Source organism: Rhincodon typus, chromosome 4 (genome assembly GCF_021869965.1).
Source record: "Rhincodon typus isolate 14 chromosome 4, sRhiTyp1.1, whole genome shotgun sequence".
Classification (NCBI taxonomy): domain Eukaryota; kingdom Metazoa; phylum Chordata; class Chondrichthyes; order Orectolobiformes; family Rhincodontidae; genus Rhincodon; species Rhincodon typus.
The window spans coordinates 17,685,537-17,709,698 of NC_063335.1; the positions used below are offsets into that span (position 1 = coordinate 17,685,537).

The window sequence follows — 24,162 nt, forward strand, 5'->3', positions numbered from 1 at the left end:
ATAATAAGGTGTAGAGCTGGATGAATATAGCAGGCCAGGCAGCATCAGAGGAGTAGGAAAGCTGACGTTTCGGGTCTGAACCCTTCTTTCAAAAAACTTTCTGAAGAAGGGTCCAGACCCAAAACGTCAGCTTTCCTGCTCCTCTGATGCTGCCTGGCCTGCTGTGTTCATTCAGCTCTATACCTTATTATCTCAGACTCCAGCATCGGCAGTTCCTACTATCTCCCGATACCAGTGTGAAAGTGGCTTAGCTTAAAATACCCATCTCTTGGTGAGCAGGAAGTATGGGCTGAGAAAAGTGATTCTTCCCTTTCAATCCAACTCCATTTGCAACATCCTCTCCTCCCTGAAATTTATAGTCTGGCATATCATAATTAATTCCACAATAAAACATAAACCCTAGTGGCTGCCTTTCAAGTCTGGACATGTTCTGTTAAGCGTTTAGGAGGTTGATTCTTAAAGATGTGGATTTGCTGTACCATATATTTAGCTTCTTTAAAAACAGCTTTCTGTTTGGGTTGGACCAAAAAAACCTAAGATCTAAGTAGAAGAAAACTTCCCTGTGATGGATTTGATGTAATTTTTCTGGTCCATGTTGCAGGAGACAATAAGAAGCTGGGTAATGTTACAGAAGAATAACCTCATCAAATCTGATATTCAGCAAGTAGAATGGCTGAAAGCAATGATCACCCTGGGACAGAGGATATACTGCACAGTGTATGCAAATACACACGATGAAGGGTACACCTTAACATGATCCGTTTACATAATTAGAGCTGATCTCCACTAAACAGAATTAATTGTGTCTCACTGCTGATGGCAGCTTAGGCCAAAGCAGCTTTTGCTGAATCATTTTGAAAAGTTGTAGCCAGTTTTGTTCAGCCATGGAGAATGTCTGTAACCTGAAAGTATAGCAGTGTGTACTATTCAATTAGCTTCACTTCGTTTGACGTCTTAAAAATTTGTTTTCAGTTCTGACTTATTTAACAATTGTCAATTTAGCTTTGATTTACCAGAGAGTGCAATAGGAATTGTGTGGAAGCACCATGTCTACATGTATACACGTAAGTTTTCCTGGTTTATGGCTAACCTATTGCGCTACGTGTGTGCTGGCTCCTGAGATTTCCCCAAATACAGGAAAACCAACAGCAGAACTTGTGATAATAGAAGACATTGTGCACTTTTTGTTGACCTGTGATTTCTTTTTTTTTTAAAAAATACAATTTGTTCTTGTGTGCAGGCAGTGAAGCTGACTTTAGTTCCTCCAGTAGCACAGGCAGCATCTCAGCCCCTGAAGGTCTTATGTCCAGTACAGGTAGTAAGCGGAGCTCGGCTTCCCGCAGGTAAGCCTTATTAACTTTGTAAAAATTACTGCGGTGTTGCATGGTCAATACACCACAAGCTTATTGAAATCGAAGAAGAAAATAAAGATCTGCAACAATCATATACAAAGCATCCATTTTCCCGGGGATCTTGTTGCAATGTCTGTTTGGCCACCTAATGAATGGATGATTTTTTTGGGAATTTTATGTAGATGATTGCCTGCAGCTTTATGAGAAATTAAGTTGATGTAGAAGGTAGGATTACTTGCAGTGTGCTCTCCCTCCCCAGGATCCCCGACCCTTTACTCACACACATCAGATGACGTGTACTCAGTGTGCACTTTAACTTTGAGAAAATTGAAAGGAGTGTTCTGTACATCTAGCTGTTTAGAGTTGTGCCAGAATTTTGATTCATCACTGTGTGGAGTTGTGCCCAGCTTCTACTGTTTCCAAATATTATCAGAGCATTCAGGATGCTTGGTGTGCAGAGAGTAACAGGTCAAACTTTCCACCAAACTAAAACTTGGCTCCATAGTGTTTCTTAACTAAGTAACTTATAAAACTTTAAAGTTTCAACAATGAACCATTCCCTGATTTTGGATATATCAAAATTTGTCTGTGGTGTCACTTTTTATAAATTCTAAAACTAATTTTCAACTTACCCGTGTAAGGTACGATCAGGGTTGAGATTCCAGGGGCAGAAATTTATCAGACAGGGGTTTTAGAAGCTGGAGGTTAGCACATCCCTGTGGAAGAAAAGTTGGTGGCGAGCCAACAAGAGGGAACAAGCCTGCCCAGTAGCTATAAAGTGAATGGGACTTCTGTTCCTCATTGGCAAGATACTCATCTTCTGGAACTACTGGACAATCTGAATAGCTGGGAGTTACAACAGAGCCAGCAACCATACAGCTCCAGAGTGGGATTGCAGGCAGGCTCACAAAAGAGGTCCAAGTAAGTTGGGGGTCTTTGGCTTTGGGGGCTTACCCTCAATCCTATCAAAAAAGGGTATGGCACGAGAGAGCTGGTGTGCGGTTCTTGAAGTATATGTGGATTGGTGTACTATTTTCTGAAGAGGTGCCCTAAACAGACAAAGTGCACCCTCTGAAATGAATACACCCCCACCCATCCCACGTAACCATTTAAAAATCTTTAAGCCAACTGTCCACTCACCATGGGCTTGAAATTATAGTATTGGCTGGGTATTATTGGACTCGGTTGAACTTTTAACTATTTATTTACATATGGTGGATGGGTGGCATATTTTGGCATCAGCCTCCACGCTGCGTACTGTGCAATGAGCTCAGGTCTGGTGTGATTAGGGTAGGCTAGCGAGCTGAGCGTTTTTCTTTCACCATAGTCTGGCTCTCTCTCTTTAGAATGAGATGACTGGTGGTGGTTTAACCTAAGGGTCACCACACCTCTGATGATGGGTCAGGAAGGAGAGTCCTTTGTGGTAACCTCAGCTGGTGCAGGATTTGAACCCACATTGTTGGTAACACTGTGCATCACAAATCAGCCGTTCAGCCAGCTGAGCTAACGACCCCTTTACCAGCCCAATTTTCTTACATATTCTGCCCCCTTTTCAGTACTTTGTAGCTGCGAGGCAGGCCTGTTGGCTGTCCAGTAACTTTTGCTCCATACAGATGTACCATCCTCCTACCCCCAATTCTGACAGACTTCTCCCCCACACTAAAAATACACCCAATGGAAGCATGTAATATCCAGGCCAAGAATCAAAGAAAAATTAAATAGTTTTTATTACAAGTGACTGACCATTATGCTTATTTGGCACCCTGTTCCCCTCTTGCTTTGTCGAAAGAAATTAGCTCAAGTTACTAACAATAAACATGTTAAGATGTTCACAAAAATCTGTAACAGAGGCTTTTTTTTGTAATTTCCTTTACCAGTTTGAAATATATATTGTGTACTAATGCATTTACGGTGAGAAATTTCAATAGAACCAAAATTACAGTTGTATATCTATATATAAACAATTTATAATGTCAGTTATGTATCATAGTTAATACGTTAATGATAAAAGACTAAGAATTTTGCATTTAAGCTGGCAGTGTGTCATGACTAACTTAAGAAAGGAGTAATTCAATGGCTGAAATTAAAATGTTTGGACAAGGCAATATGATACAATAATGTACAATCATGTGATGGATTGACTATTGTAAACGTTTGAAAGTGAGCACATACGTTTGGATAGAGATAGCAAGAATTGTAGATGCTGGAGTCAGAGACAACATAGTGTTGGGTTGGAGGAACACAACAGGCCAGGCAGCGTCGGAGGGGCAGGAAAGTTGACTTTTCAGGTCGGGACCCTTCAGAAATAGGGAGGGGGAAGGAAGCTGGGAAATAAACAAAGAGAGGAAGGGTCCATGGTGCATTGGTCATCAATTGTTACATTGTCTTGTGCATTTTAGGACACTCATCATAAGTTGTCTGGAAGTGGATGTTATACTGAATATTTCCTGAGAAGTGGCATTATGAACACACATTCTAGCAACAATGTAAATGTAGGCTGTGAACAACATTTCCCCATCAGTTGCTGAAACTCTGTTGACAGGAATGACTATTATTGATTAAATTGCAAATGTTAGGAAATACAACAGATCTACCAGTGTCTATAAAGAAAAAAGATGAATGATTTGGATGTTAGCCTGGGTCAGAACACAACAAAGGGCTGGATTCTAGTCAACTCAGTGGTGCAATAATAGCATGGAGGCATATTGCATAATCATCTTATCTTTTATCAACAGAGTATGGTCACCTGCTTTTAACCTTCATAAAGTAATTGTGTTCTGAGCTACACAAAGGTGTTATTGAACTAACTATGATGCTTAATGAAAGTGTGTTATGTGACATTGTATTGTATTCTGCTTTTTGTTTTGTTGTAAAACTTCTCCTTAATAGCTCTTGTGGATTTCCCTTTAAAGAATGCTCTATGTGTATTCTTGATCACAGAGCAATGCAAACTTTCTCTTGAGGTCATAGATTTATTTCCAGTGTTGGAAAAGTTACTGATTGAGATTGCATATTTTGTGTTATGTAGCATGAACTTAATCTATGCTTTAATAAGTTATTGATGTAAAAATAACTTCTTCTCAAATTGTCAGCCGTGGTGTTCACGGGAGAGGTAATACTTCAAGTGGCCTCAAGCAGTCGGGGAGCCCAACTATAGCTCGAGAGAAAGATCCACCATCAGCAGTGTATAGAAATACAGCCACCATTCGCGATACCTATGGAGCTTCATCTCGCAGCAGTAGCAGTAACTCTGGTTCATATAAAGGCAGCGACAGCAGCCCAACTATCAGGTATACCAATGAAAGCTGGTAGGAAATTGACAGAATTACTTCCTTTCATTTTGCTGGTCAGAAGTACTCTGCCTCTATGTTTCATGCATAAATTCTGTTTAAGTATTCAAGTTTGAATATTTGACTTTGACAAAACCCTTGACTAACCAATTTATATTTTAAATAGACGTATTTATTCAGTGGTGTACAGTCAATATTCTAAAGAATGAAGCATAATTTTAGCTATTCTGTTAATTTCATTGCTTATTATGATAAATAAGCTGTAAGAAGATATTCCTTCTTTTCCTGAATGTGGAAATAAAAATCAAACAGTTTTCAATGGATTGTTTAACAGAGAGATTTGGAAGTGTAATTACACAGGTCTCTGAAGATGGTACGATACATTGAGAAGGCTAGTTGATGTAATGCATGCATTCTATGGAAAATGGGCAGATTTGGATTTGTTAGAAGATAAAATACTAAAAATCTGAATCTTGAACCCAACTGCCCTCTTCCAGTGTTAACAGAGTTGGAATAAAGACAGAGTTCCCACAAGATGTTATGATACTTGAAATATTATGGTGAAGCTGCATGCCTTTTTTTAAGAATCATTTTAAATTTAACTCTGGCTGGCCTCTGGAAGTCCAACAACTGAAGGAAGGCAAAGATGTCTTTATCCAGTTGGTAACTCTATTTTCTTATCTGCTGGATTCAGTCCACCTGCTTCACTCCCTGCTTTTGATTGGAGGCTCTACCCTCCCAACAACTCCATTCACTCCTGACTTCTCATCTCTCCCTGATGCTTTTGATTACCCTTTAACAGGTCCAACCATCCCCTAACTCTTTTGATAACCCTTCCCACATGTGATTCTCTGAAGCTTAGTTGATAGTAATGTAATTGGCAAAAATAACAGAAGCATGATGAGGACTGAGTTATTACGATCTGGCACCCATTGATTGAAAAGACTTGGAAGCAGATTCAGTCATTAGTTTTGAAGGGAATTGGTTTGTAAGAGTAGGATATTAGGACTAATTAGATAACCCTTCCAAAGAGCTGGTGCTGGATAGGCTAAATGGCCAACTTTTGTGCTAATTCATTTAATGATTCTGCATGACATATACAGTTACAGATCTTTCTGTCATTGTACTCAATGATTGCAAATGCTAAGGCACTAAACATTTGAGATGAACATCCTCTGAGCTAATTATGTAAATGTTAGGTTGTAAGTGAATTATAATGAATTTGTCTGTGAATGACAAAATTAATATTTAAGCAACGGAATGGTAAAATTCTTGAACAACTTGGAAATCACATTCTTTCGTTTACTTTATGCAATCTCAAAGACAGTGGAAGTAAAGTCTAACTTGATTTCTTAGGAAAACCACATGCTCGGCCAATACGTTGAAGCATTGTGATGTTGCAGAATGATGTTATTGCATATTTTCTCTTACTCCCATGCTATATAAACCCTTAGGTTTATAGTTGTTCATTAATGTACAGCTGCAATTATGTTCTCTTCTCTCAGCTATGGACTTCTCATAGAGTCTTAGAGGTTTACAGCTGAAAACAGGCCCTTTGGCCCAATTTGTCCATCCTGCCCAGTTTTCACAATTAATCTAGTCCCATTTGCCTGTGTTTGGTCCATACCCCTCCATACCTGTCCCAACCATGTACCTCTCAAAATGTTTCTTAAATGACAAAATTGCACTTGCCTCCACCACTACCTCTTGCACCCAGTTCCAGATATCTTATTGTAGCTGTACAAGATGTTTGTAAGGCCACATTTGGAGTACTGCATGCAGTTCTGGTCGCCCTGCTATAGAAAGAAGTCCTGCCCTGGTTTGACCTACCAAAATGCAACACTTTGCATTTATCTAATTAAACTTAAATTCCATCTGTCATTCCTCAGCCCATTGGCCCAGTTGATCAAGATCTTGCTGTATTCCCAGATAACCTTCACTGTCCACCATACCACCAGCCTTGGTGTCACCTGAAAATTAATTTATTAACCATACCTCCTAAACTCTCATTCAAATCATTCAATCCATGTGGCACACTGCTGGTCACAGGCCTCCAGTTTGAAAAACAACCCTTTACCACCACCCTCTGTCTAATACCTTCCAGCCAATTTGTATCTACTTGGCTAGGTCTCCCTGAATCCCAAGAGATTTAACCTTACACAACAACCTACCATGTGGTACCTTGTCAAAGGCCTTGCTAAACTTCATTGGAGAATTAAAGAAACAAAATATCTTGAGTGTAGATTAAACCGTTTAAATCAACTAGAGATCTTCTATTTCCATTCCTTTAGAGTGAATGTCTTTTATTTCACATTTTTTCTGGGATTCCTAGTCTGAGACCAACCATGATTACAACAAATACCTGACCTGTCCCTATTAGTCCACAATCTGAATAAAAGTCAGAAAACAAATTACATGTCATTTTGGCTATTGAACCTAAATATAAATCCAAAAGTGCCATTGAAAATTTCTCAGATACCGCTTCTACAGCCAAAACTAATAGAATGAGATACTAACTTTTGGCTTTTGCTTATTGCTTAGGAATTTTATCAAGTGTTTTTCCCATAATTCCAGAACATTTTATGACATAGAACCTATGGGTTTACAGGTATCTTGACAATTGGCATGTTTGTTATCTGAAATTGTCCCATACTGCTGTCTTGCAAACACTCCTTTCAGTTCACAAGCTGAGAATCATTAGCAATCAGAGAAATCCTAGTTGGCATCTGCACTAACACAAGGGGGTGAATTAACCGCTGCATTCTCCCAATTTTCCACTGAATTTCCAACTGCATTATCCTAATTTTCCACTGCAGTATTGACAGAAGAGCAACAGGAATCTCAGAAATGTAAGAACTGTTCCTGTCGAGAAAGAAAGTTTCACTGGGACTTGCTGTGAAGTCACGATGCCCGAGTAGGCAAACCCCCATACAAAATCATCCCCTACTGTTTTCAGAATTGTCATTCTGAACGGAACAAGGCCACTGGCAGATGGGTGAATCCAGGGGAGGACCAATAGTGCAAGGGCTGGTAAGCCCAAGATGGCTGTGGCCCACTGCCTTGTTTTGGAGCCTTGAAAAGCATTCCTTTTCGTGCATCTTTTAAGGTAAGAATGAATTGGCTTAATGGTGTAGGCAGTAGGATTTATATGGTGGAGACTTAGGAAATGATCTATTGAAATGCTTACCAGCAGTGTCATGATAACTTCTTGACTGCATGCTAGGCATATAATTTACACAAAGCCAATCAGATTTGTCTTTACTGTATTATTTGTGCAGGATAAAGTTTACCTTGTCATGGGCATATCTAGTTGTCGTAGCTTCGATCCCTTCATCCAAATTGTTTCTATAAATTGTACAGAGTTTGAGGCCCTAGCACCGACCTCTGTGACATCCTGCCAGTCTGAAAAAAAAGCCTACCTATTCCTACTCTCTGCTTCCTGTTAGCAAGCCAATCTGGTATCTATGCCAATACACCATGAGCTTTTATTTTCCAATGATCTTTGATGTGGTACCTTTATTAAGTATCTTGTGGAAACCTTCTGGATATCCACTGGTTCCAGTTTATCTACAGCAGACATTACTTCTTCAGATAACTCCAGTGAATTTGTTAAACATGATTTCCTTTTGATTAAAAATGTGTTGGCTCTGCCTGATTACCTTGAACTTATCCAAGTACCCTGTTGTAATGTCTTTACTAACCACTTCCAACATTTTCCCTGTGACAGACATTAATCCAACTGGCCTGTGTTTTCCTGTTTTCTGCTTTGATCCCTTTTTGATTGAAGGAATTACATAAGCTATTTTCAAATAGAAAGGACTTTCCCTGAATCTAATGAGTTTTGGAAATTAAAACCCTCACCAGCTATTTCACTGACTACCTCTTTTCAGGCCACTATCAAATAATTTACTTATGAATGCGATGTACATTAACATAGAGCCTTTAGTTTTGTGTTTTGTTACTTTTGCAATATGTAGCCTTGATTATTGGTGTATTCCTGGTTTATTCTCTCTATCCCTACCTGCAATACTCTGACCTCCATTTTCCATATTATTATTTTACTGTCTTACCTTGACTCTATCCGTTGATTCACTAAATCTACTTGAGCTTGATCCTTCATCCACATTGATTAATTTAAAGCCCTCTCCAATTCCCTAATTATATAGTTTGATAAATCATTGGCCCCAGCAAGGTTTAGTACAGACCATTCCCCACTTCTGCCAATTTTAAGATGAGTGCCCTGTGAATCAGAAATCACTTCTCCCACACCATACATTCATCTCATGAACCTAACATGTCCTCTGCCACTTAGCAAGTGGCTCACTTAGTAATCCAGAGATTATTACCCTTGAGATTCTGCTGTTCAGTTTGATGCCTAGTTTCTCATACTGTGTAAGCAGATCCTCTGCCTGTGTCATTACGAAGATGGGTCATGGCAACTGAATCCTCCCCTTAACGTTCCAAGTTCCTGCCCAGGTGGCCCTAAGTCTGACACTGGGTAGGCAACACAGCCATCTGGAATCTCTCTCTCCTTGTTGCAGGGAACAGTGTTAATCCAACCAGTTAGACTGACCCCTACAGCCACTATATCCCTTATAGCTCCCCACCACTTGAATGTCTTCCTATCCCACTGTGCAATGGTCAGATAGCTAATTGACTCTGCAACCTGCACTCCCCACCAAACAGGCTGATCAAACCTGAAACCAGTTGAATGGTTGCAAAAGCTGGGGGTTTTGAACTTCTTTTTCTCTGGATCCTCTTCTCTGCTTCACTCACAGTTACACCCTCCTTTCCCTGACCAGTGTGGTTTAATGTTAAACTACAGTTACATCAGCAAAATGAAGTAGAGCTACAGATAGGGAAAAGTTGAAATTACAAGGAAAGTTCTGAATTAAAATGGTAATGCTATGCAAGCCTACATTTTGCAATAAGTCCACTTCTTAAATTGTGTTATCATATAAAAATTAATAGGAAAGTATCAAGGCCATTTTTCCCTGGTCCCTGTGCCAGGTCTTTGAAAAATAAAGTCTCCGATTAGTCCCAAAGATCTGCTGTTTCCAAGTAGCCTTGAATGGGCTTGATTTTCTTTTTTAGTACATGTTTTTAAAATTCTAGTAGCATTGACATTTAATGCCAACATGCTTATCATTAAGTAGTCAAACTTAAAACTCTTATTGTCAGAGACCAAATATGCACGTGTAAATTTGAATAAATAATTTTACCTACAATAGATTGATATTTGACTTTGTACTATATCTAGAGAAAAAAAAAATCTAAAACTATGTGAATAGTGTGTGTCCGGAAAGGGTGAGTTCTGTTGTAGATTAAACGCTGATCTTGACTTCTGGAATCAATTTTGAATCTATCCCAAACTAAAAGGATGGTATTTAGTTTGTTTGCTGAAAGAGGCTGTGAAATGAGTTTACACAGTTTCAATACAGTTTTCAATGGATTAAGGCCTAGAGCACAAACCTACCCTTAATTAATTAACATTATTCATGGTCTCAATTAGACGTTATATGTGAGAGCTTAAAAAAAGGCATAATTGTGAAAAAGCTTTTCCTGTGGTGATGCTGTACACCATTAATCATGTAACTATGCCATTGGACATTGTGGCACAGTGGTAGTGTACCTACCTCTAGGCCAGAAGGATTGAGTTCAATTCTAATCTGCAGTAGAGATGTGTAACACATGAGTGAATGAGGTTGATTAAGAATATCTATAACTGTGCTGTGCCATAGATAACTTGGTAAACTGGACGAGATGCCTCAAATGTTCATTGTTCCGTTCTCGGTGTTAATACTTTTCTCATGTATACCTAGAAAAAAAGGTTATGCATTTTGAAGCATGTGTAAACTCTTAGCCCTAGTAACTGTTATATATCTCACAATAAATTCGAAGAATCAGGTAATGGTGTCTGATGGAAGGTTTAAAGGAGAAAGGATATTTAATGAACTGAAACAAATAAAAAATTATGAACACATTTACAGTTTGGAAAAAAAACAAGTTTCAACCATTGCAGTAAAAGTAAATGATAAACAATTTATGAATCATTATTGCAGGTCTCTGGTGTAGAAGTTTGCCTTTGTGTAAGTTTGGTTTGACGACCTGGTCTCAAACTTGTATCACAAGCCACAAATTATTCAAAACCAATGGCTTCAGGCACATTTTTGTAAGTGAACAAATTATGGGCAGTGCTATGAAAACAACTGAATTCATGTCTGGAAGGAGTTGTTTAATTGATTTTTTTAATGAGTCTTTTCAGGCAAGCCTTGGCAGTTGTCACCAATTACTGCTTTTGCTACAGCTGACTGTAATTACCTCTGTAAACAAAAGGAACCATGTTTCTTTCCATACACACTTGACAAAATGACAGCCAAATCCTAACTCAATTCAGTCGAACTGGCAACTGCTAGCCTTTTGTCTGATGTCTATTCTCAACCCTCAGCTTGCCTGCAGTGGTCTATACATAGAACAAAGTGCTGACATTATGAACAATTCCATGACAATTGCCTGTTGATTTTTTTAGGTTTTGCCCTAGGTTTAATTTTTATTGCAGCACCTGCACAACAGATGTTTATATGTGTTTTATTTCTAATTTATTCTGGGTCTAATTCCTCTCCATTACTGTTATTGATCTCTCCTTTCAGCTGAGAAAGCAGAAAATATTATACTATGACAAGCAAGCAATAATACCAATAATTTTAACATTTCTTATGCTTCTGGAGGACTTGTGTGGATTTGTGCTGAAATGTGAATTTTACTGAATTGCTGTCACAAGTCTTATTTCTGTCACTCATTTTGTGCTGCACAATTCGTAGAAGCACATATTTGCTATTTAGTCATATTTGAATATTAAAATAGATGAATTATGAGATGTATGCTGTGTCTAATAATGTGCTTTCTGTCATTTGTGGGGTAATAATTGCAGTATTAAAAGAATGCAATGTGTAAACAGGATGCCTGGATGTAAACCTAAGTGTCGCTTTGTACATGGGCAAGATTTTAATTACTTTACGGTTAGGAACTTATCATAGATTTCATTAGTTCTGTATTAAAGTCTGTGTGGAAGGCCAGTAGTTATAATGATGAAGGGAACTTAAATTGTGAAGGTCATTTAATAACTTTGTTTGCTGTAACGAATAATGAAAACCTGTCCTTATATTCTGAAGGTTTTTTGTTGAAAGAAATTTAGCACAATTTTATGTAAACCTTAATTAGAGTAGTGTAATATATTGCTGGATAATGGCTGTTGTGTCTGACTTTCCTCTTTAAAATCCAAAAATGACTGTTTTTGAACTAATCATTGTAGCTGCACTCAGGCACACAAATGTCACATTCTGGAGTGCTTTTTTTCCTGTTTCCTATTTTTAAAGTTTGTGTCAAACACTACGTGCTACTGTTATCACAAAAAACTGAAAACCACTGCATGCTGCAATCAGGTCTGCAGGAGATATGAATCCATAGGTACACAGCTATTACTGAATCAATCCATTGCAACAGTGCAGAATTATCATCTGAGACCAGTGGGGTTGATAAACTGATATCTTCATAACTCTGCAGTGTGTTCCAGTTGTAAATAAGTTTCCTTATTGTGATTGGTATAACTCTGAATTATAATTTCTTCCTATTCCTATTATTAAGAATGAATTGAGTTTTTTTTTTCTGATTCAATTTTAAGAAAAACTGAGCAGTGTGTGTGATTGGCTCCTCATCCCCAACCACTTATTTTTGATTCCACTGAACTTCGGTTGTACTGACCAGCTGTGCCCTCTTTACAATTGTTATTAAGAGAGCAAAGAGAGAGTTTAGAATTAATTAATTTTCTTGTGCTGAATATGGAATGTTTTGCTTTAGGGACAAGTTGAGGCATCTTTTAAGGGTGGATGGATAATGAATTACCATGAGACTGTTGTCAATTGTCATTAAAAACCTATCTAGTTCACTAATATCTTTTAGGGAAGGAAAGATGCCATCTTTAAGAGTCTGGACTACATGTGATTGTAGACCCACAGCAATATGGTTGACTCAACTGCTGTCTGGAATGGGCAATAGATGCTGAAAACGAAAATCAAAAAAGGTTGGAAAAACTTAGCAGGTCTGGCAGCATTTGTAGAGAGTCAGAGTAGAGTTAATGTTTCAGTTACAGTGACCCTTCTTCAGAACTCAGAACAGTAAATGCTGACATAGCCAATGACGCCCATATCCTACGAACAGATAAAGAAAAAGAATCGAAGATAATGAATTAAAAGTACTGCAGGACTGTGAATTAACTTTGCACTTATTCAGAGTAAGCACGTATACATGATGGCGGAACAGTCACATCCTGCATTATAAAATGTTTATTGTTTTGTTTGAAATATTTGCAAACTGATGACTCTTTTTGTATCCTTGAAATTTAAGAAAACAGTCGCAATAACATTTTAGTGACTACTAGGAAATTGTGTCCCAGAATGAAACCACCTTCCTTTGAATCATTTCTTGTGACAAGACTTTTTTTTTTAAAGAGAAAGCGAAATCATTGAGACTTTAAAGAATATTAATCCAGAGATTGGATGTTTGCTTCAAGGGATTGTACACAGTATTATGGATGTTTGGGTAGAAATTGGTATTCACAAAGCCTACCTTTTTCTATCCCATCACTGAGCAAATGCTTGAGCTGTGCTGTGCCGCAATGATATACTGAACAAAACTGTGTGCATCGCTGAAAAGCAAAAAATCCTAAGATGCTTCATGGGACCATAATAAAACAAAGACAACAAGCTGGAAAAGAAGGTATTAGCACACTTGACTAAAAGAGGATCTTAAAGGAGTGCGAGCAGTGGCAACATAGAGAGCTTTTAAGGAGGGAATTCCTAAGCTTATAGCCAAGACAGCTGAAGTAATGATTGTCGGTGGTGGGATAGCGAGAATGTACCAAAGACCAGAATTGAATGAAAGCAAAGGTCTTTGAGGATTGTAGCGCGGTAGCTGGTAAGAAAAATGGAGTAGAATAGGCTAATGTGAGTTTTGACCATGAGAATTTGAAAATTGAGCACTTGTGGGCTGTATTTCAACATGGAAGCAAGAATAAAACACAATTGCTACAGTGAATATGGCACAGGGATTCTAGAATAAAATGTTATTGTGCTCATATGGTAGGAATTGACACAAAAGGATGGGGTTTACCCAAAGAAAGCCAAGGACTGTGGGCTGCATTTCACCACGCGAAATGTGTGGGTTGGAATCGGGTTAGGTTAAAAGTCTTAAAATCTCAAAAGCAATCCCAATGTTCCTTCAACTTGAATCAGATAGTAGGAACTGCAGATGCTGGAGAATCCGAGACAACAAGGTGCAGGGCTGGATGAACACAAGCCAAGCAGCATCATAGGAGCAGGAAGGCTGACATTTCGGGCCTAGACCCTTCTTCAGAGGTGGGGAAGGGGAAGGGGGTTCTGAAATAAATAGGGAGAGGCGGATAGAAGATGGATAGAGGAGAAGATAGGTGGAGAGGAAACAAACAGGTCAAAGAGGCGGGGATGGAGCCAGTAAAGGTGAGTGTAGGTGGGGAGTTGGGGAGGAGATAGGTCAGTCCAGGGAGGACGGACAGGTCAAGGGGGTGGGATGAGGTTAGTAGGTAGGAGATGGGGGTGCGGCTTGAGGTGGGAGGAGGGAATAGGTGGGAGGAAGAACAGGTTAGGGAGGTGGGGACGAGCTGGACTGGTTTTGGGATGTGGTAGGGGGAGGGGAGAATTTTCAAGGACTGCAACTCCGCCTCCGCCCCCGCCCCCGCAGTGGTCGAGAACGCCCTCCACCGTGTCTCCTGCATTTCCCACAACTCATCCCTCACATCCCGTCCCCGCAATAACAACCAAAAAAGAATCCCCCTCGTCCTCACGTACCACCCCACCAACCTTCCGGATCCAACGCATTATCCTCCGACACTTCCGCCATCTGCAATCTGACCCCACCACCAAAGACATTTTTCCCTCCCCACCCTTATCTGCTTTCCGGAGGGACCACTCTCTCCATGACTCCCTTGTCCGCTCCACACTCCCCTCCAGCCCCACCACACCCGGCACTTTTCCCTGCAACCGCAGGAAGTGCTACACCTGCCCCCACACCTCCTCCCATACCTCCTCCCTCACCCCCATCCCAGACCCTAAGAAGACTTTCCACATCAAGCAGATGTTCACCTGCACATCTGCCAATGTGGTATACTGCATCCGCTGTACCCGTTGTGGCCTCCTCTACATCAGGGAAACCAAGCGGAGGCTCGGGGACCGCTTCGCAGAACACCTACGCTTGGTTCGCAATAAACAACTGCACCTCCCAGTCGCGAACCATTTCAACTGCCCCTCCCATTCCTCAGACGACATGTCCATCCTGGGCCTCCTGCAGTGCCACAACGATGCCACCCGAAGGTTGGAGGAACAGCAACTCCTATTCCGCTTGGAAACCCTGCAGCCCAATGGTATCAATGTGGATTTCACAAGCTTCAAAATCTCCCCTCCACCTACCGCATCCCAAAACCAGCCCAGCTCGTCCCTGCCTCCCTAACCTGTTCTTCCTCCCACCTACCCCCTCCTCCCACGTCAAGCCGCACCCCTATCTCCTACCTACTAATCTCATCCCGCCCCCTTGACCTGTCCATCCTCCCTGGACTGACCTATCACCTCCCTAACTCCCCACCTACACTCACCTTTTACTGGCTCCATCCCTGCCTCTTTGACCTGTCTGTTTCCTCTCCACCTATCTTCTCCTCTATCCATGTTCTATCCACCTCCCCCTCTCTCCCTATTTATTTCAGAACCCCCTTCCCCTCCCCCATTTCTGAAGAAGGTCTAGGCCTGAAACGTCAGCCTTCCTGCTGCTGTGTTCATCCAGCTCTGTTCCTTCAACTTGCCCACTCCCAGGTTTAATGAAAGACTCTGAGACAGGCTGGCAATTTAAATATCACAACAAGACTGGCAAGCTCTGTCTTAATCTGCTAGACAAGTTAAATTCTAACCAGTTAGATTCCTCAGGCCAGGGAGAGTCCATCAATTCAAAGGATGTGAAGCTATTAAATGCCTCTATGGTCCAGCTTTTTAGTTGGAGGTGTATGAGCTCTTTCCCTGACTGGCCCTGATACAAAGGCCTTATGGTCTGGAATCAAGCCCTGAAATATCCCTTCTGCCATCTCCTGCTTTGAGGCTTTGGATTGCATCTACTTGGCCCTGTGGCTTACTCTAGGTTTCCCAACCAAAACTTAACTACTGTCCTTTAAACATAATCTGTCCCTGTTCATATTGAGGCCAGAGAACAGTAAGCACAGGATCTAGATGAGCAATCCACTTATGTAGATCAATTATTGAAGTATCACATGAGAGCAATCTTTGTATATTGCTTAAATAGAATAGATCAGTTTTGTTTTTATTATGTAGTTATAGTAGAAATCTGTGGTTTATGAATATAGCTATCTTTTATAAATTAAGCACGTGCAATCCTACATAGCTACTTTGTCTCTTTTTTCCTCTTTTCACTGACTTTTCAGAGGGAATTACTAAAAATAAATAGCAATGTAAGTAGCTTCAACTTCTGGGTGAATAAAACAGTGAACAGGATGGCTGACCCATAGTACTTATTTATTTTAAGACTGCTCGCAGCATTCAGTTCAGACAAGAAACTGAACTCAACCATTTGAGCAAGATGAATGAAAATTTACAGTCCAAATGACAGGACCTGGGAACTGCCCTGAATGACTGAGTTACTGGTTTCTGTTAACTCAGTTGTCTTACAGTAAACTTCAAATTGTACCCTCAGAATATGCCATAATATCATTGGGAACCACTTAAAATATTCAACTCAATTTGTAGAAGAAGATGCAAAATAAGTTGTATATTGATTAGAACTCTTTGCAACCCATTATTATTTTTATCTGTTCAATAAAAATGAGATTTTCTCTTTTGAATCCTTCAATTGTTTTGTTCACCTGGGCTTCAATAACTCATTCTCTTCTTTCCTTTTACTGTCATTATCTGCATTTTCCAGGCGATCTGGTAAATACTCTTCTTGCAGTGATAATCATGGCATTAAACCCCCAAACCCGGACCAGTACTTGACTCCACTACAGCAAAAGGAGGTTACCATTAGACATCTGAGGACAAAACTAAAGGATTCTGAAAGCAACCTTCAAGAGAGGTGGTAATTATTTTAATTCTAACAACTAAGTTGTTTACATTCAACTTAGATTTTGGTGTCAAACTTGCCTATCCTTTCCTAAGTAAAAACCTGTGGTGAGCAGATAAGGCATCAAGTGTGACAAATGTTGGAAAACACAGCTGTAGATCCCATTGAATTCATATCATCATTTTTTCTTTAGTTATCCAATTTGCATATTATAGCCAATGATGATCAAACTGAAATTAATTTTGAAATTTCAGATAGATTGTGATCTTAAAAAAAAAAACCTAAGGTGGATATCACAGTTGGCAAAGCTACCCACACTGAACAGGTTATGTGTAGCTGTTAAAGTGATCACCATGGAATCTAAAAATTACTGCTTCAGATTGAAGACTGTTGAGAGTTTGGGGTCACTTTTGTTGTATCATTGCTGCCTTGTGCTTTATCTGTTTTTGGATGAGTATACTCATCATTATTCCCCCTCTCTAAACATATCTCATTCAACCTCTGGGCCAGGTAATTTGAGCATTAAGTTGAAAATGTGGAGTAACTTATTTCTGTATATGTGCCATTGCAGGTCTGGAGGTTTAAAGAGATATGAGAACAACAGGCATTTATGTTGTTTTTTCAGACCTCCTCCCTACTCTTCATTCCCCATCACCTAATTGTAAGAATTATTTATCTTAACCTTATGTTCTAGTGTTAGTGGTATGTGCTGGAACTTAAGTTTGTTGAGAAATAAACATATTTTCTTGAATAATTCATGTCTCTCACACACAGACAGACACAGACACCACACTACACACTACACACAGTTATGATGCCTTATACTTTTCCATCAAATGTTGGTGCTATCAATGGAATTGCTTCCTGGCCAAGTATATGTCCGAAATGTGAGACAACCTTTGTTAAAGTGGGAAAGGAGGAGTGATACCAAACATAGGGTGTGTTCTTGGGATAGGAATTTAGGATTTACTCAATACATGCAGAAGTGAGTCTGGGAATGCATCAAGCAGGAGAAGTCTCAGAATGTTGCATCATCATTTCAGAGAGGTAGAAATGTAAAATGCTGCAGTCACATCTTGAGAACAGAAATCAGTGACGGCAGAATTGTTAGAAAGTGTCAAATTTATTGCCCTTTTTTTTTAACAGTCTACCAAAATAAGGGACATTAACAAGTACTGCATATATTCACTGACATAGATATTTGCTCCAACAAACACCATGAAGGTTATTATCTTCATTCATTTTTGCTGATTAACACTTTTTTCCTATCTTCCTTCCTCTTATCTGATCCTTTAATCTTAAGTAGGTCAGTGTCCTCACTTTCATCACTCCCTTTTAGTCTACATTTTTAGTTACAGGTTACACCTGCTTCCTCCTCCGGTCTCCAACTTTAGTCTGAGCTCCTGTAGCGTGAATCCTTTGTCTGATTCTTTCCCTTCCTTGAAGTAGAGGTCAGTTTGTTACGTTCCTCTCAAGAATTGATCTTTAGCTATTTCATCTCTTTTTCTGAATGCAGTTTCCACTACAGCCACTTTATCTGTATCTGAGAAACCCATGTTAAGTCTTTCTGGATCTAAGTTCCCACTATATATTCTTTCTCTAAATCCAAGTCCCTACTTTAACCAGCTTCTGCTATTTCCCTTTTTTGAGTCAAAGTTCTGGTTGTTTCCCCTCTTTTTCTCTCTCTGTTCTAGCTCCTGCTGCTTCTTTCTTTCCGAGTCAGAATTTGTACTCCCACTGCTTTCTCCCTGTCTCTTGCTACTTCTCTCTCTCTCTCTCTCTCTTCCCCCCCCCCCCGTCTTTCTTTCTTCCAAGCCCCTGCTGTGTCCTGAACTCGAAAGCCAAATTCCTGCTGTTTTTCTGTCTTTCGTGAACCTGAGCTTCTGCTGTTTCCTTTCAGTCTGAATCAGTGCTTCCACTACTTTACTCTCTTGTAAACTCATTTGCTTCTTCCTCTAAATCTTATGCCTCTCTGCTTCCTGTCTGTCTTCTGTCTAAGTTCAAACACTTGCTTCTACCTCTTATAATTCACCCTTCTCTGTCCTCTCTCCTTACCTTCTGTTTGAGTGCCTCTTTCTGTTGGTTTCTTTTGACCCCATTGAGTCTGAATCTTAACGTAGCAACATGTTATCATACCACCATGAATTTACATGTCTTCCCTCAACTTGTAAGTTTTGCTTATTCAAAATAATTCTAACTGTAAAGTCTTGCAAACTCTCCTCAAGGAGTTGGTGGTATTGTGGTCATGTCACCTGAATTGGTAATCCAAGCTAATGAATCAGTGATCCTCCACATTGAACATCACTTGGAGGAAGCACTGAGGGTGGCAATGGCACAGAATGTACTCAGTGTGGGAGACATCAGTGTCCATCGCCAAGAGTGCCTCGCTAGCACCATACTGACTGAGCTGGCCTAATTCTAAAGGGACCTAGTTGTTGGCCTGGGTCCCTGGTAAGTAGTGAGGGAATCAATAAGAGGGAAAAACCCAAATGACATAATCCTCATCAGGCTATCTGTCACAGATGTGTGTGTCCATGATAGAATCAGTAGGAGTGGCCACAATACAGTTTTGTGAAGACAATGTTCCATCCTCACATTGAGGATACAGTCCAACATGTTGTGTGGCACTACCACCGTGCTAAATGGAACAGACCTCAAAGAGATCTAATAACTTGGACATAACACAGTGTGGAGCTGGAGGAACCTGCTGTGTTACTCCAGCTCCACAGTGTTATCTTTGACTCCAGCGTCGGCAGTTCTTACTATCTCTAATAATTTGGACAACTGTGAGGTGTTGTGTGTCATCAGTAGCCGCAGAATTGTATTGTCACATTCTGTAACTTCATGACCCGGCCTATTCCCCATTATGATCAAGCAGGGAGCTCGGAGGTTCAAAGGAGAGTGCAAGAGCAGCACCAGGTATACCTAAAAACTAGATGTCAGCCTGATGACATTGTAACACAGGTCTACTTGTGTGTCAAACAGTGGAAGCATGTAGTAGATAGGTCTAAATGATCCCACAACCAACAGAACATGTCTCTGTCTGCAGTCCTAATCCATCCTATCATGAATGGTAGTGGATAATTAAACAACTGACAGGAATTGGAGGTCTGCAGCTATCCCCATCCTCAACAGTGGGGAAGCCCAGCACATTGGTGCAAAAGACAAGGATGAAGCATTGGCATCCAAGTACCAGGTGGATAATCCATCTCAGTCCCACCTGATATCCCCACTATCAGAGATGCCAGTCTTCAACCAATTCTGTCCAATCTGTGTGATATTAAGAAACAGCCGAAGGTACTGGTTACTACAAAGTCTATGAATCCTGACCACATTCCAACAATTTCACTGAAGATGTGTGCTCCAGAATTAGCTGTGCTCCTAATCAGCAGCAGATATGAGAACCCCACAGTCTGCAATTCCCCTCCAAGTCACACACCAACCTGACTTAGAATTCTGTTGCTGTTCCTTTTCAGGCACTGGGTCAAAAATGCTGGTAGACCCTTCCTAGCAGCATTTTGGGTGTATCTACATCCCAAGGACTGCAATAAGTCAAAAAGGCAACTTACTACCACCTTCTCCAGGGCAAGTGGGAGTATGTAATGTTGGACTAGCCAGTGTCATCTACATCCCATGAAGGAATAAAAATATCTGCTGAATTTAATTTTTTCAGTATTTGTTCTTCCACTTTTCTTTCACCATCTGCTTATCCTGACTCTTATCTGTATCTTGCTTTCTGTTAAAGTGATAACTTTCAATTTGTTTTCTGTTCATTATGTTATGCTGTTTTACTTGGTAACAAAAAAAAGTGAAGCTCTGTTAATGTGTCTGAACTTTCCCACAACTTCTTTTAACTACTTATTTGTGGTTTTGTTGACGGTCACGAGGCAAGCAATCTCAATTTTGTATGACTATTTAGAAATTATGGCCTGGATTTTGTTGTCAGAGATTAAAGTAATGCTAACTTTTAAAAGTATTATCCGTGATGATTTAGCTGGTTCCAGAGCTGGATTTCTTCAAAATCCCAACATGACTTTGAATTTTCTGCCATCTACATACTTAGCAATAGATTCATCAGCCAATCACAATGAAAAACTTAAATAGATAGCAAAACAGAAAGTAAAACTCAGCAATTATAATCCACATTTTGATCATTATAAAAATTGCAATATGAACATTAGGGTAGAAGCCAAAATATGGTTAATCACTTGTAAAATATATTTTCAACTATTTTAAAAGTCATCTTAATTTTCAGAGCTCTTCTGAGAGAATGTACCTCCACATTTACATAATAAGATTTTGGTGGCTAGAGAGATTGTTCAGCACTAAATCTGATATAGTATTCTGCTAAAAGATCAGTTAATAAGGCTTAATATTTTGATTAGATTTTATTGGGAGAATAGTGTGTACAAAGTTGCAGTTCACGTCAATTCATTGATTCTGTACTGATTTACACACTTCAATTTGTATATTGACGAGGTAAACCTAATCAGCACTAATGCTGTGGAGATGAATTTCTTGAGTATGTGCAAAATGGATTTCGGGAGCAGTATGTTAAGTAACCAACTAGGGATCAGGCTACTTAGATTCAGTGGCATGTTATGAGAAAGGGCTAATTAATGACCTCATTTTAAAGAAGCTATTATGAAATAGTGACTGTAATATGATACTGTTTTACATTAAGTTCTAAGTGACACACTTTATTCTGAAACTAGAATCCTACATCAAAACAAAAGAAGCTCTGAAGATACAAAGGGATACAGAGGCTTTGGTGGATTTGGAAAAAAAAAGATTAAATTATTTGGTTATAGGCAGGAATGTCTTAAATTTAAAGAGTTATAGTCTACAACATGGCTTACAACGAGTATACATTCCTATTGAGCTTTTGAGTCTTTAGAGGAAAGTGAGTCATCCATTGTTAACAAAATAAGTTAAAGATTGCACAGTATCAAATGAAATTATTTGTAAGTTTGCTGGAAAAAATATTAAGCTTGAGGATAAACCCAGCAAAGAAAGACCCAAAAAAAGCTGATAAAGAAGTAGGGAAGAATACAAATGCTAGCTAATAAGAAACACAAAGTCAGACTGTAAAAGCTTCTTTACATCTGTGAAAAAGGATGGATTTGCAAGGAAAAATGTGGTTCCATTCGGGCAAAGGCAGGTAAATTTGTAATAGAGAACAGAGAAAAGGTGGAGTAACCTATTGGAGATTTTGAGGATGTTACTTGTTAGTTGATGAAGGAGCACCAGTGATTGTGGTATATTTGGATTTTCAGAATGTTTTGGGAATGGTCCTAGCAGGAAGTTGGTAAATAAAATTAGAGCACACCGAATTGGGGTAATGATGGTTTGTGAATTGGCTAACAGACATGGGACAACAGGTAGAAATAAATGAGTCATTCTCAAGATGCAGGTTGTTACGAATGGGGTACTACAAGTTTCAGTGTTTGGGCCCAGCTAGTCACATTCTACAAATTTGATTTTGATGTGACCAAATGTTATATTTCTAAATTGGCTGATGACATATTACGAGTTGGGAATGTGAGTTATGAGCAGGATGCAAGGAGGCTTCAGGCACAGGCTAAGCTGAGAAGGGGTTGAGTTGGTTCCCTTCTTTATAAAACCCTCTCCACACCCCTGACCCCCCACCAATTGCCACAACAAAGATTTTTAATACATTTTAGAATATAGCTATATTATACTTTAGTTAAAACATGATACTGGCAAGATCAAGGAGCCAGTTACAAGATTTTATTGACTGAAGGAAAGTAGAATTTTATTACATACTAACTCCAACAAAAATAAAATGCAACATCAATCGTGCACATATAAAAGTTTAAAAAGGAAAGAAGTACCAATTACAAAAAGAAAGATCAAAAATGGGTAGTGTAAAAATTCTGTAGAGTCCTTGAGATGTTAGGTTTTACCGTGAGGCCACGATTGTCTTGTATCCTCAGCAGTAGCAAAATTTGTAAGTATCTTGTGAGTTCTTGGTGAATGGGATGTTTGTTCAATTTGTTTTATTTCTAGGCCATGTTTTTGAGACACTGAAAGCAACAGGCAGAGAGAGAGAAAGAGCAAGCCTTCCAGTTTCTATTGTTATGAATCCATTTTCTTCTCTCTCTGTCTCTCTCCCTCTCTCTCTCTCTCCCCGTCTGTCTCTTTCTCTCTCTCTTTCTGCTTCACCTTTAAAAGCTGATGCCTGAAATATTTTTTCTGAAGAAGGGTCCAGGCCCGAAATGTCAGCTTTCCTGCTCCTCTGATGCTACTTGGCCTGCTGTGTTCATCCAGCCCTACACCTTGTTATCTCTTATGCCTGAAATACAGTTCCTTTGTACATTCCCACATCTGGCTTCATTGTTTTTCACAAGCCAGATCATTTTTAGATAAATTTTATCCCAATATGTGAAACTTTCAGAGACGTGTAAGTAAAACAGAGGACATACCTGAGAGAGATAATAAGAACTGGCGATGCTGGAGTCAAAGATAAGAGTGTGGAACTGTAGCAGCACAGCAGGCCAGGTAGCATCAGAGGAACAGGAAAGTTGACGTTTCGGGTCAGGACCCTTCTTCAGAAATGGGGGAGGGGGAAAGGAACTCTGAAATAAATAGGGAGGAGGGGTGGGATGGTGATAGGTGAGTGCAGGTAGGTGGTGGTTGGGATTGGTCAGTGAGGAGGGAGGAGCGGATAGGTGGGAGATAAGATGGACAGGTTGTGTCAGGTCAAGGAGGCGGGGATGAGGAGGGGGTGGTTGGTCATGGGATGAGGCTGGGGTTGGGGAGATCTTGAAACTGGTAAAGTCCCCATTGGGCTGTAGGCTCCCAAGGTGGAATATGAGGTGCTGCTACTCCAGTTTGCGGGTGGTGTCATTGTGACACTGGAGGAGGCCCAGGATGGACATGTCACAGGGAGTGGGAAGGGGAGTTGAAATGGTTCACAACTGGAAAGTGTTGTCGTTTGTCGTGAACAGAGCATAGGCGCTCTACAAAGCGGTCTCCGAGCCTCCACTTGGTCTCACTGATGTACAGGAGGCCACATCGGGAACAATGGACCACATTGACGGATGTGCAGGTGAACCTCTGTCTGATGTGAAAGGTTTGTTTGGTGCCTTGAATGGAGGTGAGGGGGGAGGTGTAGGGGCAGGTGTAGCACTTCCTGCGGTTGCAAGGAAAGGTACTCGGGCTATTGGACAGCGTGGAGCGGACGAGTGAGTCGCGGAGAGAGCGGTCCCTATGCAAGTCAGATGAGGTGGGGAGGGAAATACATCCTTGGTTGTGGGGGCGGATCGCAGGTGGAGGAAGTGGCGGAAAATGATACGTTGAATTTGGAGGTTAGCGGGGTGATATGTGAGGATAAGGGGGATTCTGTC

The 24,162-nt window shown here is 40.1% G+C and overlaps 1 protein-coding gene across 4 annotated transcripts in view; it reads left to right on the plus strand.

The window, feature by feature from the left end:
- LOC109915040 (syntabulin-like) overlaps positions 1-24,162 on the plus strand; it is an 84,794-nt gene that overhangs the window by 46,651 nt on the left and 13,981 nt on the right. For 2 of the 4 annotated variants that reach the window (XM_048596265.1, XM_048596267.1), the window contains 3 exons: positions 1,241-1,343; positions 4,445-4,642; positions 16,655-16,807. In XM_048596265.1, the coding sequence (XP_048452222.1) occupies positions 1,241-1,343; positions 4,445-4,642; positions 16,655-16,807 (454 nt within the window). The remainder of the gene's footprint in view (positions 1-1,240; positions 1,344-4,444; positions 4,643-16,654; positions 16,808-24,162) is intronic. The other 2 variants (XM_048596266.1, XM_048596268.1) reach the window with 2 other exon arrangements.